The 17392-nt window shown below is 34.9% G+C and overlaps 1 protein-coding gene across 10 annotated transcripts in view; it reads right to left on the reverse strand.

Moving 5' to 3' along the window:
• Nucleotides 1-17392, reverse strand: part of LOC136033704 (titin-like) — a 369666-nt gene that overhangs the window by 103274 nt on the left and 249000 nt on the right. For 6 of the 10 annotated variants that reach the window (XM_065714567.1, XM_065714566.1, XM_065714563.1 and 3 more), the window contains 3 exons: nucleotides 16879-16923; nucleotides 9670-14847; nucleotides 561-5036 (listed from right to left, as the gene is read on the reverse strand). In XM_065714567.1, coding sequence (XP_065570639.1) covers nucleotides 561-5036; nucleotides 9670-14847; nucleotides 16879-16923 — 9699 coding nt within the window. The remainder of the gene's footprint in view (nucleotides 1-560; nucleotides 5037-9669; nucleotides 14848-16878; nucleotides 16924-17392) is intronic. The other 4 variants (XM_065714570.1, XM_065714569.1, XM_065714568.1 and 1 more) reach the window with 3 other exon arrangements.

The raw sequence follows: 17392 nt of genomic DNA on the forward strand, positions 1-17392 counted from the left end.
AAATAATTTATGTAAAAACTAAACTTATGAAAATAGCACCTGAAATGCTTATTTTTAGACCGCAAAAGCTAGGTAACAACAAGTATAACTTTGGGTCCATTTTTCTCTACTTGTGGATCTTACTCGGACGAATATCTTTAGTTTGAAAGAAAAAAGATGGTGATATTTCAATAGTGGTAATTCAAAAGGCCTTATGTTACATTTTTAGCTAAGAATTTGGCTCCACCTTCTTTTTAGTGGTCTATAACAACATCCTTTGTTCAAACATAAGGTCATTAATAACAGTAAAATACAAGAAGAGATTTGTTAAGATATTATACAGCATAGCATTATCTGAAATTATTATGCCAATTTGAAACGCACATTTATTATTTCTATATTTCAAGATGGACGGTGAAACTTATCTTTCTAGCAAGTATCAGCAACAACAGTATTTTTAAAGGTAAGAAAAGAAGAGAGAAAAAACTTCAAACATAAATACTGATAAGTGAAAGAGAAGAAAATGGTAGTGAAAATGTGAGAACAATGCAAAGTTGTGAAATCACGGCAATCATATGTACCTTCATGTCGTTTTGGTGCTGGAATCTTCGGTTTTGCGGGTATCTTAAACATCAGGGACTCTTTTGCCTCTTCAGATATATCAAGCAAATTCTTCTTGTTCAATTGTAGTCTAAACATTCCCTCAACACTTTCCGGACTCTCGGTTCCCTCACGAATAGTATCCTCATCGTCAGATAATTCTTTGTCATCTTTTCCCAATTTGAGAGTAAAATTATCTTCAACGTTTGCTTCATCGTTTTTAAACTGCTCTTTTTCTTTCTTTTTCACTACTAACACTAATTCGGGGCTTTCTTCTCTGACCGTATACGGTAATTTCTTGTCTTTTTCAGACTTTTTTCTCTTTATTTGAACATTTGTGTTTGACTGTTCCTCCTCCTCTTTGACTTCTCTATTTTCTTCTTGTTCATCACCATCCATTTTTACCTTTATAGTAAAATCATCCTCAATATTTTCTTCTTGATACTTAGACTGTTCCTTAGTTTTCTTTTTTGCTACTAGCACAGATTCAGGACTTTCTTCTCTAACCGTATACGATGCTTCCTCGTCTGTTTTGGACTTTTTTTTCTTGATTGGAATTGTTGCATCTGTTTGTTCATCTTGTTTTTCTATTTTCAACTGTTCATTTGTACCTTTCTCTTTTAGATCAAGCTGCACTGTTTCGCTTTGCTTAACTTTTTTTCCTTTTTTCTTTTTCTTTTCACTTAAGGAATTATCCACAATTGTTTCAATGCTATCACACGGTTCTACCTGAGCTACAGTCTTAGTAGCTGTTTCAGTGTCATCCCTTAGTCTGGTTTTTACTTCAGGCTGAAATTCAAGGTCTAAAGCCTGCTTTTCTTTCTTTGCTTCCTTAGTTTCTTTCGGCTTTTCCTCAATCTCAAAGGATTTTAGTTCTACAGTTTCAAGTGTGGCTTGCTGAGGCACAAATTTCCTTACTTCAGCTTTTTTCAAAACTACTTTCTCTATTTGAGTTTCTTTAGGTGGAGAGTGCTTCTTTATAATAGATCTCGGTTTTTTCGTCTTATTAGAAGATTCTGTAGTCTCCTCAGTTAGAGAAACAACCTGAGAGTTAGACTGTAGCTGAGTATCGATGGAAACCGGAGAAAGGCTCACTTTAGCGGTGGCCATAGCTGCCTCAAGTTTATTTGTTTTGTTTAGTATCTTAGCCTTTTCAGGCAAAGTCATGTCGCTCACAGGAGAAACTTTTTCATAAGCAGTTGCTTGCTCCGCGACAACTGGTCCAGTTCGTTTTCCTAATTCTGTTGAAGTTTTTGCAAACTCTTGAGTTGGTTGTACTATTGGAGAAGAAGCTTCTTCTTCTTGGACTATCACCGACCTCTGTTCTTCAATAATAATAGATAGGTTGGATTTGTCTTCCTCTTTGACGGCGAGATCTCCAACTGCAAGTTCTGTTTGGAGCTCTTTTATCAACAGTGATTGATTATCATTGACTGTGGTATCCGCCTTGTCTGGTTTTAAGGATTTGGAAATGACTCCTCCTACTGGAGAAGTAGCTTCTTCTTCCTGTAAGATTACCAGTCTCTGTTCTTCAGAAATACGATCTTTAGAAGTTTTTTCATCTTTGATGGCTAGTTTTTCGGCATTGACGTCTACTTGAACCTCTTCTATCAACAGAGATTCGTTTTCATAACTTATAACTGCTACTTTTTCTGGCACATCAGGTTCGGGAAGTGCCCCTACTGGGGAAGTAACTTCTTCTTCCTTAATTATAACTGCACTCTGTTCTTCCCTAGTTATGCGAGGTTCTGAAGGGATTTCTTTCGTAACAACTAGCTTTTCTGTTTTAATCTCTGGTTGGACTTGTTTTACTTGTATTGATTCGTTTTCAGTACTTATAATTGATCCTTCTCCATGCCTTATGGATTTGGGGATAAGTCCTACTGAGGAAACAACTTCCTCTTCTTGAACAATAATTGGCGTTTGCTCTTCCATATTAACAAAAGAATTGGATGTTTTTTCTTTTTTAACAACTAGATCTTCTGTTTGGATCTCTGGCTGAACTATTTTTGTCTCAAGTGACTGATTTTTACCAATTATAGTAGACGCTTTTTCTGGCTTGACAGATCCGGGGAGAAGTCCTACTGGAGAGGTAACATCCTCCTCCTGTACAATTACTGGGTTCCGTTCTTCCATGGCAACAAAAGAATTGTATGTTTTTTCTTTTTTAACAACTAGATCTTCTGTTTGGACCTCTGGCCGAACTATTGTCGTCTGAAGTGACTGACTTTTACTAATTATAGCAGCCGCTTTTTCTGGCTTGACAGACTCGGGGAGAAGTCCCACTGGAGAGGTAACATCCTCCTCCAGCACAATTACTGGCCTCTGTTCTTCCATAGCAACAAAAGAATTGGACACTTTTTCTTTTTCAACAACTAGATTTACTGTTTGGATCTCTGGCTGAACTATTTTGGTCAGTAGTGACTGATTTTTACTAATTATAGCAGCCGCTTTTTCTGGCTTGACAAATTCGGGGAGAAGTCCTACTGGAGAGGTAACATCCTCCTCCTGCACAATTACTGGCCTATGTTCTTCTATAGCAACAGAAGAACTGGACGTTTTTTCTTTTTTAATAACAAAATCTTCTGTTTGAATCTCTGGCTGAACTATTTTCGTCTGTAGTGACTGGTTTTTACCAATTATAGCAGCCGCTTTTTCTGGCTTGACAGATTTGGGGAGAAGTCCTACTGGAGAGGTAACATCCTCCTCCTGTACAGTTACTGGCCTTTGTTCTTCAATAGCAACAAAAGACTGTGATGGTTTTTCTTTTTTTAAAGCTATGTCTTCAGTTCGGATCTCTGGCTGAACTGTTTTCATCTGTAGTGATTGATTTTTACTAAGAATAGCAGCCGCTAATTCCGGCTTGACAGGTTCGGGTAAAAATCCTATTGGAGAGGTAATATCCTCCTCTTGCACAATTACTGGCCTCTGTTCTTCAATAATAACGTTGGGTTTAGATAGTTTTTCCTTCTTTAGAACTAAGTCTTCAGTATTAATCTCTGACCGAACCTCTTTTATCTGTATCGACCGATTTTCCTGGCTTTTAATTGATGCTTTTTGGGGCTTTATAGATTCAGTCTTAAGCTCCTTCTCTGAGACCTGTGCTTCAAGCTCGGTAACAGAAATAGGTTCTTTTTCTTTCTGTGTTAGCGAGAGATTTGCTTTTTTAAGTGTATCAGTTTTGGTTGCAAAAGGAATAACTTCAAGTTGAGATTCAACTTTGACCACAGAAGTAGGTGTCATTTTATCTTGCATTCGAGTTGCATGTTCTGAAAGCTGCTGAGGCTGAGGAGAAACTGATTGAGCTTTTTCAGGTTTTACATCATTTTCTACCACTTTTTCCTTTCTTAGTATTTGTACATGCGACTCAGATGCGTTAGATGGCTCGGGAACATAACTTTCCGCCGCTAACTTTGGCTCTTGATCAAACTTCACTAGTTTTAACAGTTGAACTGATAACTGTGGTTCTGAAGTAGTGACCGTAACAGATTTTTTTTGATCAATTATTTCTTTTGCTTTCATTGGACCAGACAAATTTATTAGTTCTGGGGATATAGAAACGGCTCTCTCCGTGTCGAAATCTCGAACAATTGATTGCTCTTTGTTGATAGCCTGTGGTTGTGAAGTTATAGCCATGATTGGCTCAGGCCCATATGACTCCAAAGCAATTTTTTCTTCAAATTGTAACGTCTCTATTGGTTCTTCCTTCAATTCTAAATCAACGGCACTAACAACAGCAATATTTTTAGCCTTTTTTATGTCTGACACCTTAGCATTTGACTGTAATGGAGATACTAAGTGTAAAGTGTTTTCTTTATCAGAAATTGTTGTTTCAGTTGTGTTTATTGCGTTCTGAGGGATTGTAATAGATCTTGCTTTCTGTGGTGTTTCAGTAGCTGGGCTAGTATGAGCTTCTTTTTGGAGTGAAACAACTTGAGAGATTTCTGGAACCTTGGATGTGGCTTTTGTCATGGATGTCAATGCAAGTTTTTCATTTAGATTATCAGTTTTAATTTCACCTGGACCTATTAGAACGGAGTGGGATGTTGTTTGTATGTGATCGGACGGTAATAGTTCTGCTTTTGCTACTGCTTCCATGTTTGAATCTCTTTTTGGCATATCAGTGACTGAGTTTAGTGTCTGAACTTGAGAAATTGTTTTGGTGCCAATGGTGCTTAAAGTTCTATCTGCTATAGTACCTTTAATCAAACTAGTAGATGATAATGTTTCTTCACGCTGAGCAGTTTCAATTATGGTTGTTTCAGCGGCTTCTGAAGGCAACAATACTGAAGTAGCCAGTTCTTTACCCTCTTCAGCAGTTTTGAGCTGATTAGTAGCGTCAGAAAACTCCACAGTTTGGATTATGACTGATTCATGCACATCCAGATTCATTTTGGCAACTACTCCCTCCTTCTCTTTTTCGTGAAGTTCCTGAACGGAGTCTGTTGGAACATTATCTGTAATAAGTAATATTGCAAGGTTAGCTCTCGAAACCAGATTCTTCGGATTTATAATAGACAAAAAACTTAAGAGTAAGGAAAGAGGTACAATTTTATTATTTAGACTTCAATTTGAAAATCCCTTACCCTAAAAAGATACATATTTTTTTTTTAACTGATTCAGAAGTTAGGCCATCAGGGACTCCGAGGACTGGCGATAAGAAATCCAGATGACGCATATTGGCATCCCAATAGTCAACTGGGAAGTGGGAGCAGATCAGAGAGAATATTACGAATAGGATGGGCTAGATATAGATGTACTACTACAAGAAGAGCTTCATACAGGATTGTTCTTGATCTGACGCTTACGGAATAGGATTTAGAAGGCAGTGGGGCAAAAAAAAATCTAAAGATTTGTTTATAGAATATTCATGGGTACAATTTATGTAAGTCACACGAACAGGATATCATAGGTCCATCTGAGACGCGGAAAATAATTTTGAATTTGTCTGCAAAGGTGTAAATATGAGTGTGTTAGCAGGAAACCAAGGAATAAATAGGAGCCACAGTTGAAGTTTTAATATACAGGTAGTATATTAAAAGTCGTTACTGGTTCTTAAATTAGAAAGTGAATCTGAGACAAAAGTAGAAAGTCAAAAGTAGAAGACAAAAGTGTAGTCAAAAGTAGAAAGGAATAAATAAGTTAAAGGGGTGGTTTTTCTACTACTATAGAATAGTTCACAGACAAAGAAAAATATCTGGGAGATGTTATCAAAAGGGGAAGAGAAAGTGTCTTGAATTGTTTAGTGGTAGTTATTTCACTGTGGCAGGTGACTTTAGTGCGTGCACTAGGATTTACAATGGTGAATACAAGGAAATAAATAGGAGATGAATTGAAAAGCAATACGTCACAATAGTCCACGACAACATTTTGCGACAGCAGGCTAGGTGTTCGAGCAACTCTAAAGGTGTGGTTATTCAAATATCGGGAAGCGCCAGATTAAGAACCAGAACCAAATGAAGAATAAATGGGAATCACATATTTATTTTTATTGTGTAAATGAAAATTAATAACCACAGATAGTATATTTTGTGTGGTGGGGGGATGAAGAGGAGGGGAGTTTTACTGGTCTTTTGGGGTTCTTATGTGTGGTAGAGTATTTTCTGGTTGGGTTAGGTCTTTGGCGATGGTGTTGTAATTTCAGAGTGATGAATTGTGTATGGTCGGATCATGTTTCCAATACTCTTAAACTGGCCTAAAAGGAGGTATGGGTTCAGAGTGTGCATAAAGAAGGTGAGTTAAATAGATTAACAAAGAATAAGGTGTGTAAGGAATAACTAGAAGAGTAAGTGGAATTGTGTAAAATTGGTAAGGTAGAAAACAGGGGCGTAATTTCAGCTCAAAAGGGCTGATATGTGCATAGGCAAGTAAATAGCTAAAATGTAGACTACAAGAAGCGTTAGATGTCTCTAGGAATTTTAGAAAAGAGGCTAAAGGCATACTAGAGATTTAGAAAAGAATATATGAAAGTTGAAAGAAATCGCAAGAAGAGAGTGGCAGAAGATACCAAGGAGATTTAAGAGGGATTAAAGGCTAAAGGTGATAGAGTTTTTCGTAATAGGGTTTAAAGATCTATTAAAAAGCAAATTCTCCACAATATCCCTTACCTATAACTGGCCGACTTAGAGAGGCGGGAATCAACCGAGATTAAGCATGTACTCAAAAATTGCTCTCCCATATTACTCCCCCCCCTACATTTTGAAAAATAATTTATTTTGTATTTTCATTATTAACACCTTTTTTGTATAATTATTGAAAAAAAATTTGCTCACCACCCTAGATTTTCAAAAAATAGATGCCCCCACCCGCGTATTTTCTTGAATTGGCACACATGAGACCAGGAACTGGTTTTTGAGAGGAGGAAGTGGTAGAGAAGGCTACAGAGAGGCCAGGGGATCAGAAGATCAGACATGCTAAGACCTCGAGTTGTAGGCTGTTGCTAAGACCAGACACTAGTGAAGAGAAGAACTTAATTAGTAGGCTGGACTTTGCAAAATAGGGAGTTAACTACTTATGAGCTGCCTAATAACAGGTTTGATATTACTGAAAGATTATAGTTGCCAAGGGGGGGGGGGTCAGACAACCTAGTGCGCCTCACGTCTGTCTCATGTTTAGGAATGAAGAATATTTGGTTCGTTTTGTTCGGAAGTGTAGAGAAGTAATCGTTTTAAGGATAGTTTGTTTAGTTCTTAGGCTTTTAAATGTGAGGAGATAATTAGATTGATTATAAAAAAAGGAAATGGGAATGAGAGCAAAAAAAAAATATTATACAAATTTTTTCTTATGAAATTAAAATAGTTATACTTAATTCTAAGTGTATGTTTTTCAATAATAGGCTCCATTTCAAGCATAAGTTCCATTTGCTAGATTCTCAGGATTCGCTACAAAGTTAAAAAAAAATTATAGAACTTAACATTCCAGGCAATTACTCACAGAAGATATAGGTGCCAAAGGAGGTTTTGCTATACCATCACCTAGCGAGTGTCAGAAATATTAATTGTAAAGTCGTGAAGAGTTCACCTGCTACAACTGTGAAATTTAGAGACTGGCACAAGCATTACAAAGAAAAGCCAAACCAGGGACTATAGGAGGATTTTAGCCCCAAAACCCATATATTACAATTTGCAATATAGGTTCACATTTTTAATTCTCACTCCAAAATAAAACAGCAATGCTTTGCAGACTTATTTCAGTTTCCTCTCGAAAAAAGCTTTTTTAAATAAATATTTTAAAATGAGCAGTTTTGATTCCTCGCTTAAGGCAATATGGCTAAGTCAAACTAATGAAACATTTATTGACCAAAGCTGATTAAACCAACAAAAAGAAAATAACGCTTTTCATTGATCTTGTCGCTGGGTAAAAAAAAAATACAACACAAAATTATCACTTAAGGCCACATGTAGCACTTCCTGGTACCTTCAACAGAAGAATGTGGTTTTCCACCTCTCATCTCTTCGCTGTGTGTTACGTTTGTGGTGTCGATTCAGACAAGGTCAGGTGTTAGGACTACGACTCAAGGGTGAAAAGGGATTTAAACACACACACACACACACACACATATATATATATATATATATATATATATATATATATATATATATATATATATATATATATATATATATATATATATATATATATATATATATATATATATATATATATATATATATATATATATATATATACATATATATATAGATATATATATATATGTATATATATATATATATATATATATATATATATATATATATATATATATATATATATATATATATATATATATATATATATATATATATATATATATATATATATATATATATATATATATATATATATATATATATATATATATATATATATATATATATATATATATATATATATATATATATATATATATATATATATATATATATATATATATATATATGTGAGTTGCTGGGAATCATGTTACGACACGAAGTTACGAAGACCTGACAAGGGAAACACCACATTCTCCGAAAATTAAGCAAAAAAATACTATATAGCAGGTTTTTAGCAAACACCAAAAAATTAAATTTTAACCAGTGTCTCAGAGAAGAAGATCTTAATGTTAGACATAAAAACTTAAAACTTATTTTTAAAATTGAGAAAATTATGAAGTTTATTTATTTTTGAAACATAATTCATTTGTTTATTTATTTATATGAACCAAAATGGCATCAAGACTACCAGGGTTTCCTAAGGGTGCCAAGAATCAGCATCTTTCGTTGGGGGGCCACTCTTATGACTAAACTAATGCCTCATATATAGACAGTTTACTATTTTAGAAATAAATTAAACTTTTCAGACCTGGGAGGCACAATCTGACCAAGCAATAGCTGATCTACCCCCAAAGAAACTAGTTTTCTTGGGAAAACATGAAGTTCACCCGAATGATCATCTTTTATGAAACATAGGACAGCAGAACAATAGGGCAGCGTAATCTGCTATTTTTTATTAATGGGTTTTTGCCAAAGAAAAAAAAAACAGTAATAACGAAACAAAAACAAAAAAAATAGTTTAGTCCATTAGAGACACAAATTTTTCTCCATAAAAGAAAAATACAAAATAGAAATCAATTAAAGTAATAGTAACTTTACCAGATATACAAAAAAATACATAAAAAAAACATAACATTTTATATGAAACCAAGGATATTATGGTATTCTACGTGTAGGATCTATAGTTTAAATTTAAGTTTTGTAGAAAGGGACTAGTCAGAATTTCATTGAAGCTAGCATATACTTTAGAGCATTTGACACCCAAAAATATATTTCCGTGTGTGTGCGTGCTATATGTGGCGTGTTTGTAATATTTGGATTTGTTCTTTTAGCTTCAAAGTGAAATTTAATCTTTAATTTTACATTTTTGATGACAAATATAAAGCGAAAACGAGCTCAAGAATTGATAATACAATAAAGTATATTTACATACTGCTATCTTAAACTTAAAAGTAACATTAAATTTAAAATTATTGATCAACTAGATGTCTTTTTTAGCAGGCATGAAAAGAAGAATAAATTTACAAACTCATCTTTAGTTACATAAATTTATACTTACTCAGAAGCAAAGAAGCGATTCCAATTATATTGGATGATGGTTGATCCAGGGTGTCGAAATCTTTAGGAGCACTGGATTCGTTTATTGAAGTACAAATTATTGTAGGTTGCCTAGAATAATCTAAATCAGACAACAATTCAAAAGTCAAGGCGAGATTTTCTGAAGAACAACTTCGTAATACATCTGTAGCAGTCGTATCATCCAACAATGTCATAGTCTTTGAGGCCAAGCTTATTGTTTCCTCAGGATGTATATTCAGCCCCGAAACATTTTTACCTTCGGCAAAATCGACATAAACGGTATCTGAAGCTTTCAAGACTTGTTCGGTCAAGGACTTGACCTCACCTATAACAAGTGTTTCCGAAGGGAAATTGTTAATGCTGGCTTTACCTGAGTACCTATTTGCTGCATTGAAGTTTTCTTCTTTTTCAAACATTAATGTTGTACTTGAAACAGGAGCTTGAGACTCAGCACTATCATGAATCTTTGCATTCCCTAGTATTACTAAGTCTTCTTCATTTGCAATTAATTTTGTTCCATCTGAATACTCAGTGGCCAAAAATGGTACGTTCTTTTCAACTATCTTGTCTTCGATGCCAGCTCTGTGGGTAGCTTTCTCTGAAGTTTCAGAAGAAGAGAGTATATCAACAGCTTCTAAGACTGAATGTGCAGTTACATACAGAGAATTACTCTGGATAGGGCTTATATTTGCTTTTTTAACAGACTCACCAGCACTGGGTAATTTTTCTTCTTTCCAGAACGATGAGATAAGATTCGCAGTGCATAATTTTTTCTTTGCAGCTGCAAGATCAATCTGAGCTAAGCATTCTATATGTCCCTCATCACACATTATTTCCATATTGTCTAAGACTTTCTGCATAGCTGTGATAGTATGGCATACAGGTGAAGTAAAATCTTTTAGTGCATAATTATGTGAGACGGCTGGTTGATCATGAAGGTTCCCTACCATTCTTAGTTCTTGTTGCGCAGAAACTGACACCGAAATATTTTTTACTGGTTCTAAAATGACGCTTTTAAGGCCTGGAATCTCAGCTTCAATACTTTTTTCTTTTTCAAAAGGATTAGTTGGGGATACTAAAGTTACTTTACCGCTAGGTAAAACAAAACAAGATTTTGCTATCATATTCTTTAGAGGTTCTAAAGCTGCCCCTGAAACAGACTCTAGTATTTGATTAAACGAGCTTTCAGGAACGCATTCTTGGGTATCTACTGACTTTCTTAATCCAATGTCAGCTAATTTTCCCACTGATTCATCTTGAATGCTTCTACCTTCATTTTCCAGCGTTTCTTGAATTATTGTAGAAATTGTTAAACCCTCGACACATTGAAAATTGGTCTTTTCTTGTACTGAATTAAAAATATGTGGATTAGTTTCCTTATCAAAAACCTGAGCTGCGCTAACAGTTACTGAAGAACTACTTGCTGGGCTAATTTCACATCTTAATCTATTTTCATTTGGAATTTCTTCCTGTAGAAAAGAGATGGAGTCACAAGTACCTTGCACTTCCACCACCGGGATAAAGCCTTCAGCATTAATAGCCTTTCTTCCTATTGCTTGGTGAACCAAACTTTCAGTTGGTTTATGTTTGATAATTCCAGATTCAGTTTCCAGAGCTTCTTGCATTGATGCCAAGAGCGGTAATTCTCCAACGATTGTTGACTCGGCTCTTTCTTTTAATGGATATGGAGTAGAGCAATCACACTCTTTATCAAATACCTGGGTTGTATTAACAACTGTCACTTTATTTTTTCCAGGAATTACCTCAAAATTTAACTTAATTTCACTCAGTTTCTCTTCTTGTAGAAAAGAGACAGAATCAGAAGTAGTTTGAAGTTCAATCACTGGAACAAAACCTTTGGCATTGAATGTATTTCCTGAGGCTTGGTCAGTTAAACTTTCAATTGGTCTAACTTCATTGTTTCCAGAGTGAGTTTCCAGGATTTGTTGCGCCGATATGGTGAGTGGAGAACTTCCGACTCTTTCATATTCGGCTTTTTCCTCCACTGAGAGTAGAGTACATCGATCTCTTTCTTTATCAAGTACTTGAGTTTCATTAACACCTGTAATTTTATTAGTCAAAGGTGTCATTCCAAAGCCTAGTTTTTTTTGGTTCAGCTTTTCTTTGGGTAAAACAGAGGTAGAATCAGTAGTGTTTTGCACTTCAATCGATGGAGTCAAGACGCATTCCGTTGCTCTGTCAGTCAAATTTTCTACTGGTTGAAAACCAATATTCTCAAATTGAGTTTCCAATGTTCCTTGAATGAACACGGAAAGTGGCAAACTTGCGACTCTTACAAATTCAGCTTTTTCTTCCATTGGATGCAGTGTGGATTGATAAAATTCTTTATCAAATACTTGAGCTGTATTAGTCACCGTAATCTTATTATTAATAGGTGTCACTTCAAGCCTTGCCTTCTTTTCATTTAGTTTTTCCTTTTTTAGAGAAGAAATAGATTCAGTAGTATTTTGCTCTTCAATCACTGGGATGAAGTGTTCAGCTTTGATAGACTTTCCTATTGTTTGATTGGCTATATTTTGTGATGGCCTATTTGCACTATACCTACAATCAGTTTCTAGAGTTTCTTGAATAAATATGAACAGTGGTAAACTTTCAACTCTTTCAAGCTGAGCTCTTCTTTTTGCTGGATGTATAGTAGATTGACTACATTCTCTATCAAACACCCGAGTTGTATGAACAATCAGTGCATTATTATTGCCAGGAGTAATCTCAAAGTTAATCATAGTTTTGTTTGGTATTTCTGCTTGCAAAGAAGAGGTTGACTCAGTAGTCCTCTGATTTTCAATTAATGGTATAAAACCTTCGTTGCAAACTATTTTCCCCGATGCATGATCAGGTAAATTTTTAGGTGGTATACCTGTGTTATTTTTACATTCAGTTTCAAGGGGTTCTTGAATCGATATAGAAAGTGGTAGGCTTTTTAATCTTCCAAGTTGAATTTTTTCTTCTTGTGGACATAGTGTCGATTGATTAGACTCTTTGTCAAATATCTGACTTGCTTCAGCAATTACTACTTTATTGTGGGCAGGGACAATTCTAGAGCTTAGCTTGTTCTCAAGCGACATATCCATCTTTAGAAAACAGAACGAGTCAGCAGCTTTTTGCTCTTCAATCACTGGAGCCACTTTATGAAGAACTTCAACTGTAGTTTTAGCTATAGAACTATTCTTTGATTTGGATTCAAGACAAGTGTCAATATTCTCCATGTCTTGTTGTATGCATACTATATGTGGTATATTGTCTAGTATCGTTTCTTCAACACGAGTTTGATAAGGTTCAGTTAAGAAAAGATCTTTTTCTCTATCTAATACTAGGACATATTCAATAGATTTGGCTTGATTATAAGCTGTGACGTCAGCGAGAGATATACTCTCTTTTTGTTGTGTGGTTTCAGTGAAATTCTGCATCCCTTGCAGTGGCTGCTGGTATAGCGTAAAAAAAGCAGATCCTTCATGTAGCGTGGTTGTTTTCTTTGCGGCAACAATTTCTGGATTTACAAAATTTACATGTTGCAAGTTCTCTAGGTCAGTGTGGGTAGTAACTGAGAAGGATTGACTTTCGACAATTTCTGATGTTACTAGGGTAGTCGGAATATTTTCAACACTGAAATACCCTTCTTTTTGTAGAAGTTGCAGTTGAGATACACAACAAATAGTGCTAAAAACAGCTTGCAAGGTAGCCTTGCCTTTTGAAAAATTGTATTTGGGTAGTTCTAAGTCCCCAATGACTTCAATAGTTTTTTGTACAGTTGCTATTGCAGCTTTACCTTCCATATTGGTAGAATTTTCATTCGCTTTTTCTACCATAGTTCTTGAAACATCAGAAATTGTTCCCGATCCCAAAGACTCTAAACTCTCAATATCTTTCACACATAAAGCAATCGTTTCGTTAGATATTATATTTGCATTTTGAGCTGAAGATCTGTCGCTCTGTAGTAATCCCTCACAGTAATAGGCTTGATATTCGCTCACTGTGCCAGCCTGACTTCTAGACTGAGTTATGCTAGCATTATTTTTCATAACAAGTATATTTGTTCCCTTATGAGCCCCAACAGATTCGATTAATTGCTGTGTAGACGAAAGAAGTTTGTTTTCATTGACAGTCAATATATCACACGCCTCGCCAGCTGGAAATACTTTACCATCAACCTTGTCTGTTGCCTGACTAGTTTCATATGCCATTTGCGAAGAAATTACAAGTGGATCACATTGTGCCCTGGCTGCTTGTCTTTCAATAGAAAGTGCACCGGTGGCGGAAAGACTTTTTTCGGCTTCTAAAGGCTGATTTTCGCTAACATTTTGTGCTTTGCTTTCTTGAATAATTAACATTCCAGTTCCAGGTTGATTTAACAATGAAGAACTATTAAAAAATATAGCGCTTTCCATAGTCTGCTGAAATTTTGCTTCTAATGAGTAACTTTTATGAGGAAGGGGTATCATATTTTCTGATTCTTGAAACTGTTTCTTTTCTATCAGGCTAAAATGTTCAAAGTCCTGTTCAAGGGAATGAACAGAAAGTGGAAAGTGTTTGACAAACTTTAAACGATCAGTTTGTGTCAAACAAGAGTCTTTGTCCAAAGGTCGCTCTCGATCTAAAATGTCTACTTTAATAGTTATAACAGCTGGCCCAAGAAAACTAACATGCACTGGCTTAGTTGAGAGTTCTTCAGGTAAAAGCTTACTGGTATTTGCAAGTGTCTGAAAGACTTCATGCGGGGTAACACATGGACCACAAATTTTCTTGGCAACACTGCCTGCTTCTTCTTCTATTATTTGATCTTTTTGCTTAACTTCTGCCAAACTGCACGAACGAGGTTCAATTTCAATGCTGTCATGTTCTGTGAGAGGTCTATTTCTTAAGACAGCAAAATTTTTAACTAAATCTACCGATCCTTCTGCTTTAATATTGGACCACTGATTTTCTTTACATATTCCTTGTGTCATATCTACCTTGCTAATTTCTGTTAACTGTAGTTGTTGATCTAATACATAAACTTTGTCATGGTTGGAAACTTCTTCCCTTTTAGAAGAACCAATCACATCAATGATGGAAGTAGTTAGTGTACTAGAGGTTGAAGAGCATGCCATGGCTACAGATTTTTTTGTCTTTGTCCTTCTGGGTTGACATTTAATCAGTTCTAAAAAGAAAAATCTGCTTCTCTAACCTGTACATAAATCATCTTTTAATTAATCAAATTGTAGAAAAAAAAAGAGAAGATAAAAGTATGAAGCTGGTATTTTTTCTGGTTGAGTTAAGAATATAATACCTTTATAAGCCATATAAATCAGGGGAGATTCTGTAGATCTTACAAAATAGAAAAAAGTCATGCCCAGGTGCAGCCAAAATTAAGAAACAGAAAAGATTAATATGTTAGACGTTGTTTTATCTTATTTCAAATGAATTATTAAAGTGAGTGAGAGATGTGTGTGTTTGTGATTGTACTTTCTGTCCAAAGGTTTCAAATCATGAGACAAAGGTTTCAAATCAGCACCGTAGCCACGACTTTGCTATTAGAGAGAACACATTTTTTTCAAGAGTATGCACTTACACATTTAATGTATAAAAATTTAAATAACGCTGTAAATCTAACACATTTTTGTGAGAAGTAAGACGCCTCATAGCTAGTTTGGTTACGGCTCGATTTTTAAATAGGAAAACATAGGCAAAACAAAAGCTACCTGGGGGAAATCTGACGAACTGATATTGTCTTCGTAGGTCAGTTCTAGCATTAGTGATGATAAAAATCCTGTTGCAAAAAAAGACTAACACAACAAAACTTACAACAAAATAATCACTACAGACACAATTACGAAAACTGAAACCCAGCAACAAGTCAATGAATTGCGGTGAAAAAAGAGGGAAGAAAAAGGATTAAGGATTGAAGATAGCTGAAATAAAATAAAGAGTCAGATAGATTAGGATAAAAACTGAAAACTAGGCCTATTTGTCAAAAAAAAGTAGGCTACATTTTTAAAAGCAACACAATCGAGGCACAAACTATAAAGGCATTTAAAATTAAAACACAATCAAACACAAATACAAAAAAACTAAATTGAGCCATGAGTTGCTCTAACTGACTAAAATGAATTAGCTACTTAAAGGGCTTGGACGAACAAAAACAAAAAGTACTAACATATTGAAAGCTGAAGTTTAACAAACTACATAAGAAAATAGGTATTAAAATAGAAAAGGTTTAAATGACATTTACTAAAAAAAGATAGGCCACTTATCTTTTTATCTTTTACAAACAAACTGAAAGCTAATTTAATATCCAATTTTATCCATTGTTAACGTGGTAAGCATAAGCTATTTAACATGGATGTTAAAAAAGAAACTGAAAATTCGAAAGTACTAGAACAGCATATTTCTTTATTAGCTTTCTCATCAGCTATAATAATCTAAGTAGCCAAAACGTCTCCATTTATCTTAAGAATAGAATAGACTTGAACTTGTTTAAAAAAAAAACTTCTGCACAAAATGGGAATCCGTTTATATTAATAAAAGTCTTAATAATGACTGATTAAAATCACTTAAGGACTTAAGGTCATGTAATGCAGCTGTAGCTAATATATGCCTAACTTAAAAAAAAAAAATCAAGAACAGATGATAGAACAGGGGCGTAATTTGCTGTGGAGCAGGGGGGAAACTACCCCCCTCCCTAACCCCAGTTTGCCTCTCGAGCTGATACTCAGTGCCAACAAGATCATTTTTCATTTTTCACAGTCATTTTCACTTGATTTGGGAAAATCAGCTCCAACTTTGCCCCCGCTCCCCCGGGTTTTGAAGAAATTACGCCCCTGCGAAAACAGATGACGTCTTAAGATATGGAGCTCAGTCTAGAACTAAGAAAGAATCATGAATAGTAAAATTAAGTTACATGAAGGGATAAAGATAAAATAAATATACATTCATACAAAAGAATTGAGATAAATGATGCCAAATTTTGAAAAAAATTAGAATAATAGTTCATAATGTCACCAATTTATTCTGCCAATAACTGAAGGTTTTTAAGAGCCTAGAGATGATAAAGAAGCTGAAGATTTTGAAAATGGTTTAATAATTTTTTTCTTGGTATCATTATGTCTTTTAGGCTTTCCATTTTCTCTTTTCTGATTTAAAAACGCAAGAAAGGAATTACACTATTGTTGCATACAAAATAGAAACTTACCCTTTCGCTCTTGAGCCTCGCGCAGAGCTGGAACATCGGGCAATGCTTGAAGAAAAAAAAAACTTAAAAAGATAGACAGACCAAAATAGAGAAGGAGACAGATGTGCATAGAAATTCTGAGGAAGAGATGAAGAGATACAGGGAGAGACAAAGGGAGGCGAGAGAAGAGTAGACAGTGGAGAAACCACCTCTCTGTCAAGCTTATACCCGCATAGAAAATGAAGTAACAAAACACTGAGTGATTAAAATCGAAAAAAATGTACAAAAGATACTGCCGGGTCAATGCTCTTTTCTATCTGAGCTTCGGTAGCAGATTCTTAATTTTTAAATCCAAAAGCATTTAGAGTTAAGATAGCAGTGGTACTAACCCCGGTACTTTTTGAAACCCAATAAATAGAGCAGTTGACAATATAGCATCTCCCTTTACTATCGATGCTTTCTAGTAAAAATAAATGTTTATTTTACAGATAATACGTCATCAGAGCTTTTAACCCTATTTTTTTCTATAAATACT

Source organism: Artemia franciscana, chromosome 12 (assembly GCF_032884065.1).
Source record: "Artemia franciscana chromosome 12, ASM3288406v1, whole genome shotgun sequence".
Lineage (NCBI taxonomy): Eukaryota > Metazoa > Arthropoda > Branchiopoda > Anostraca > Artemiidae > Artemia > Artemia franciscana.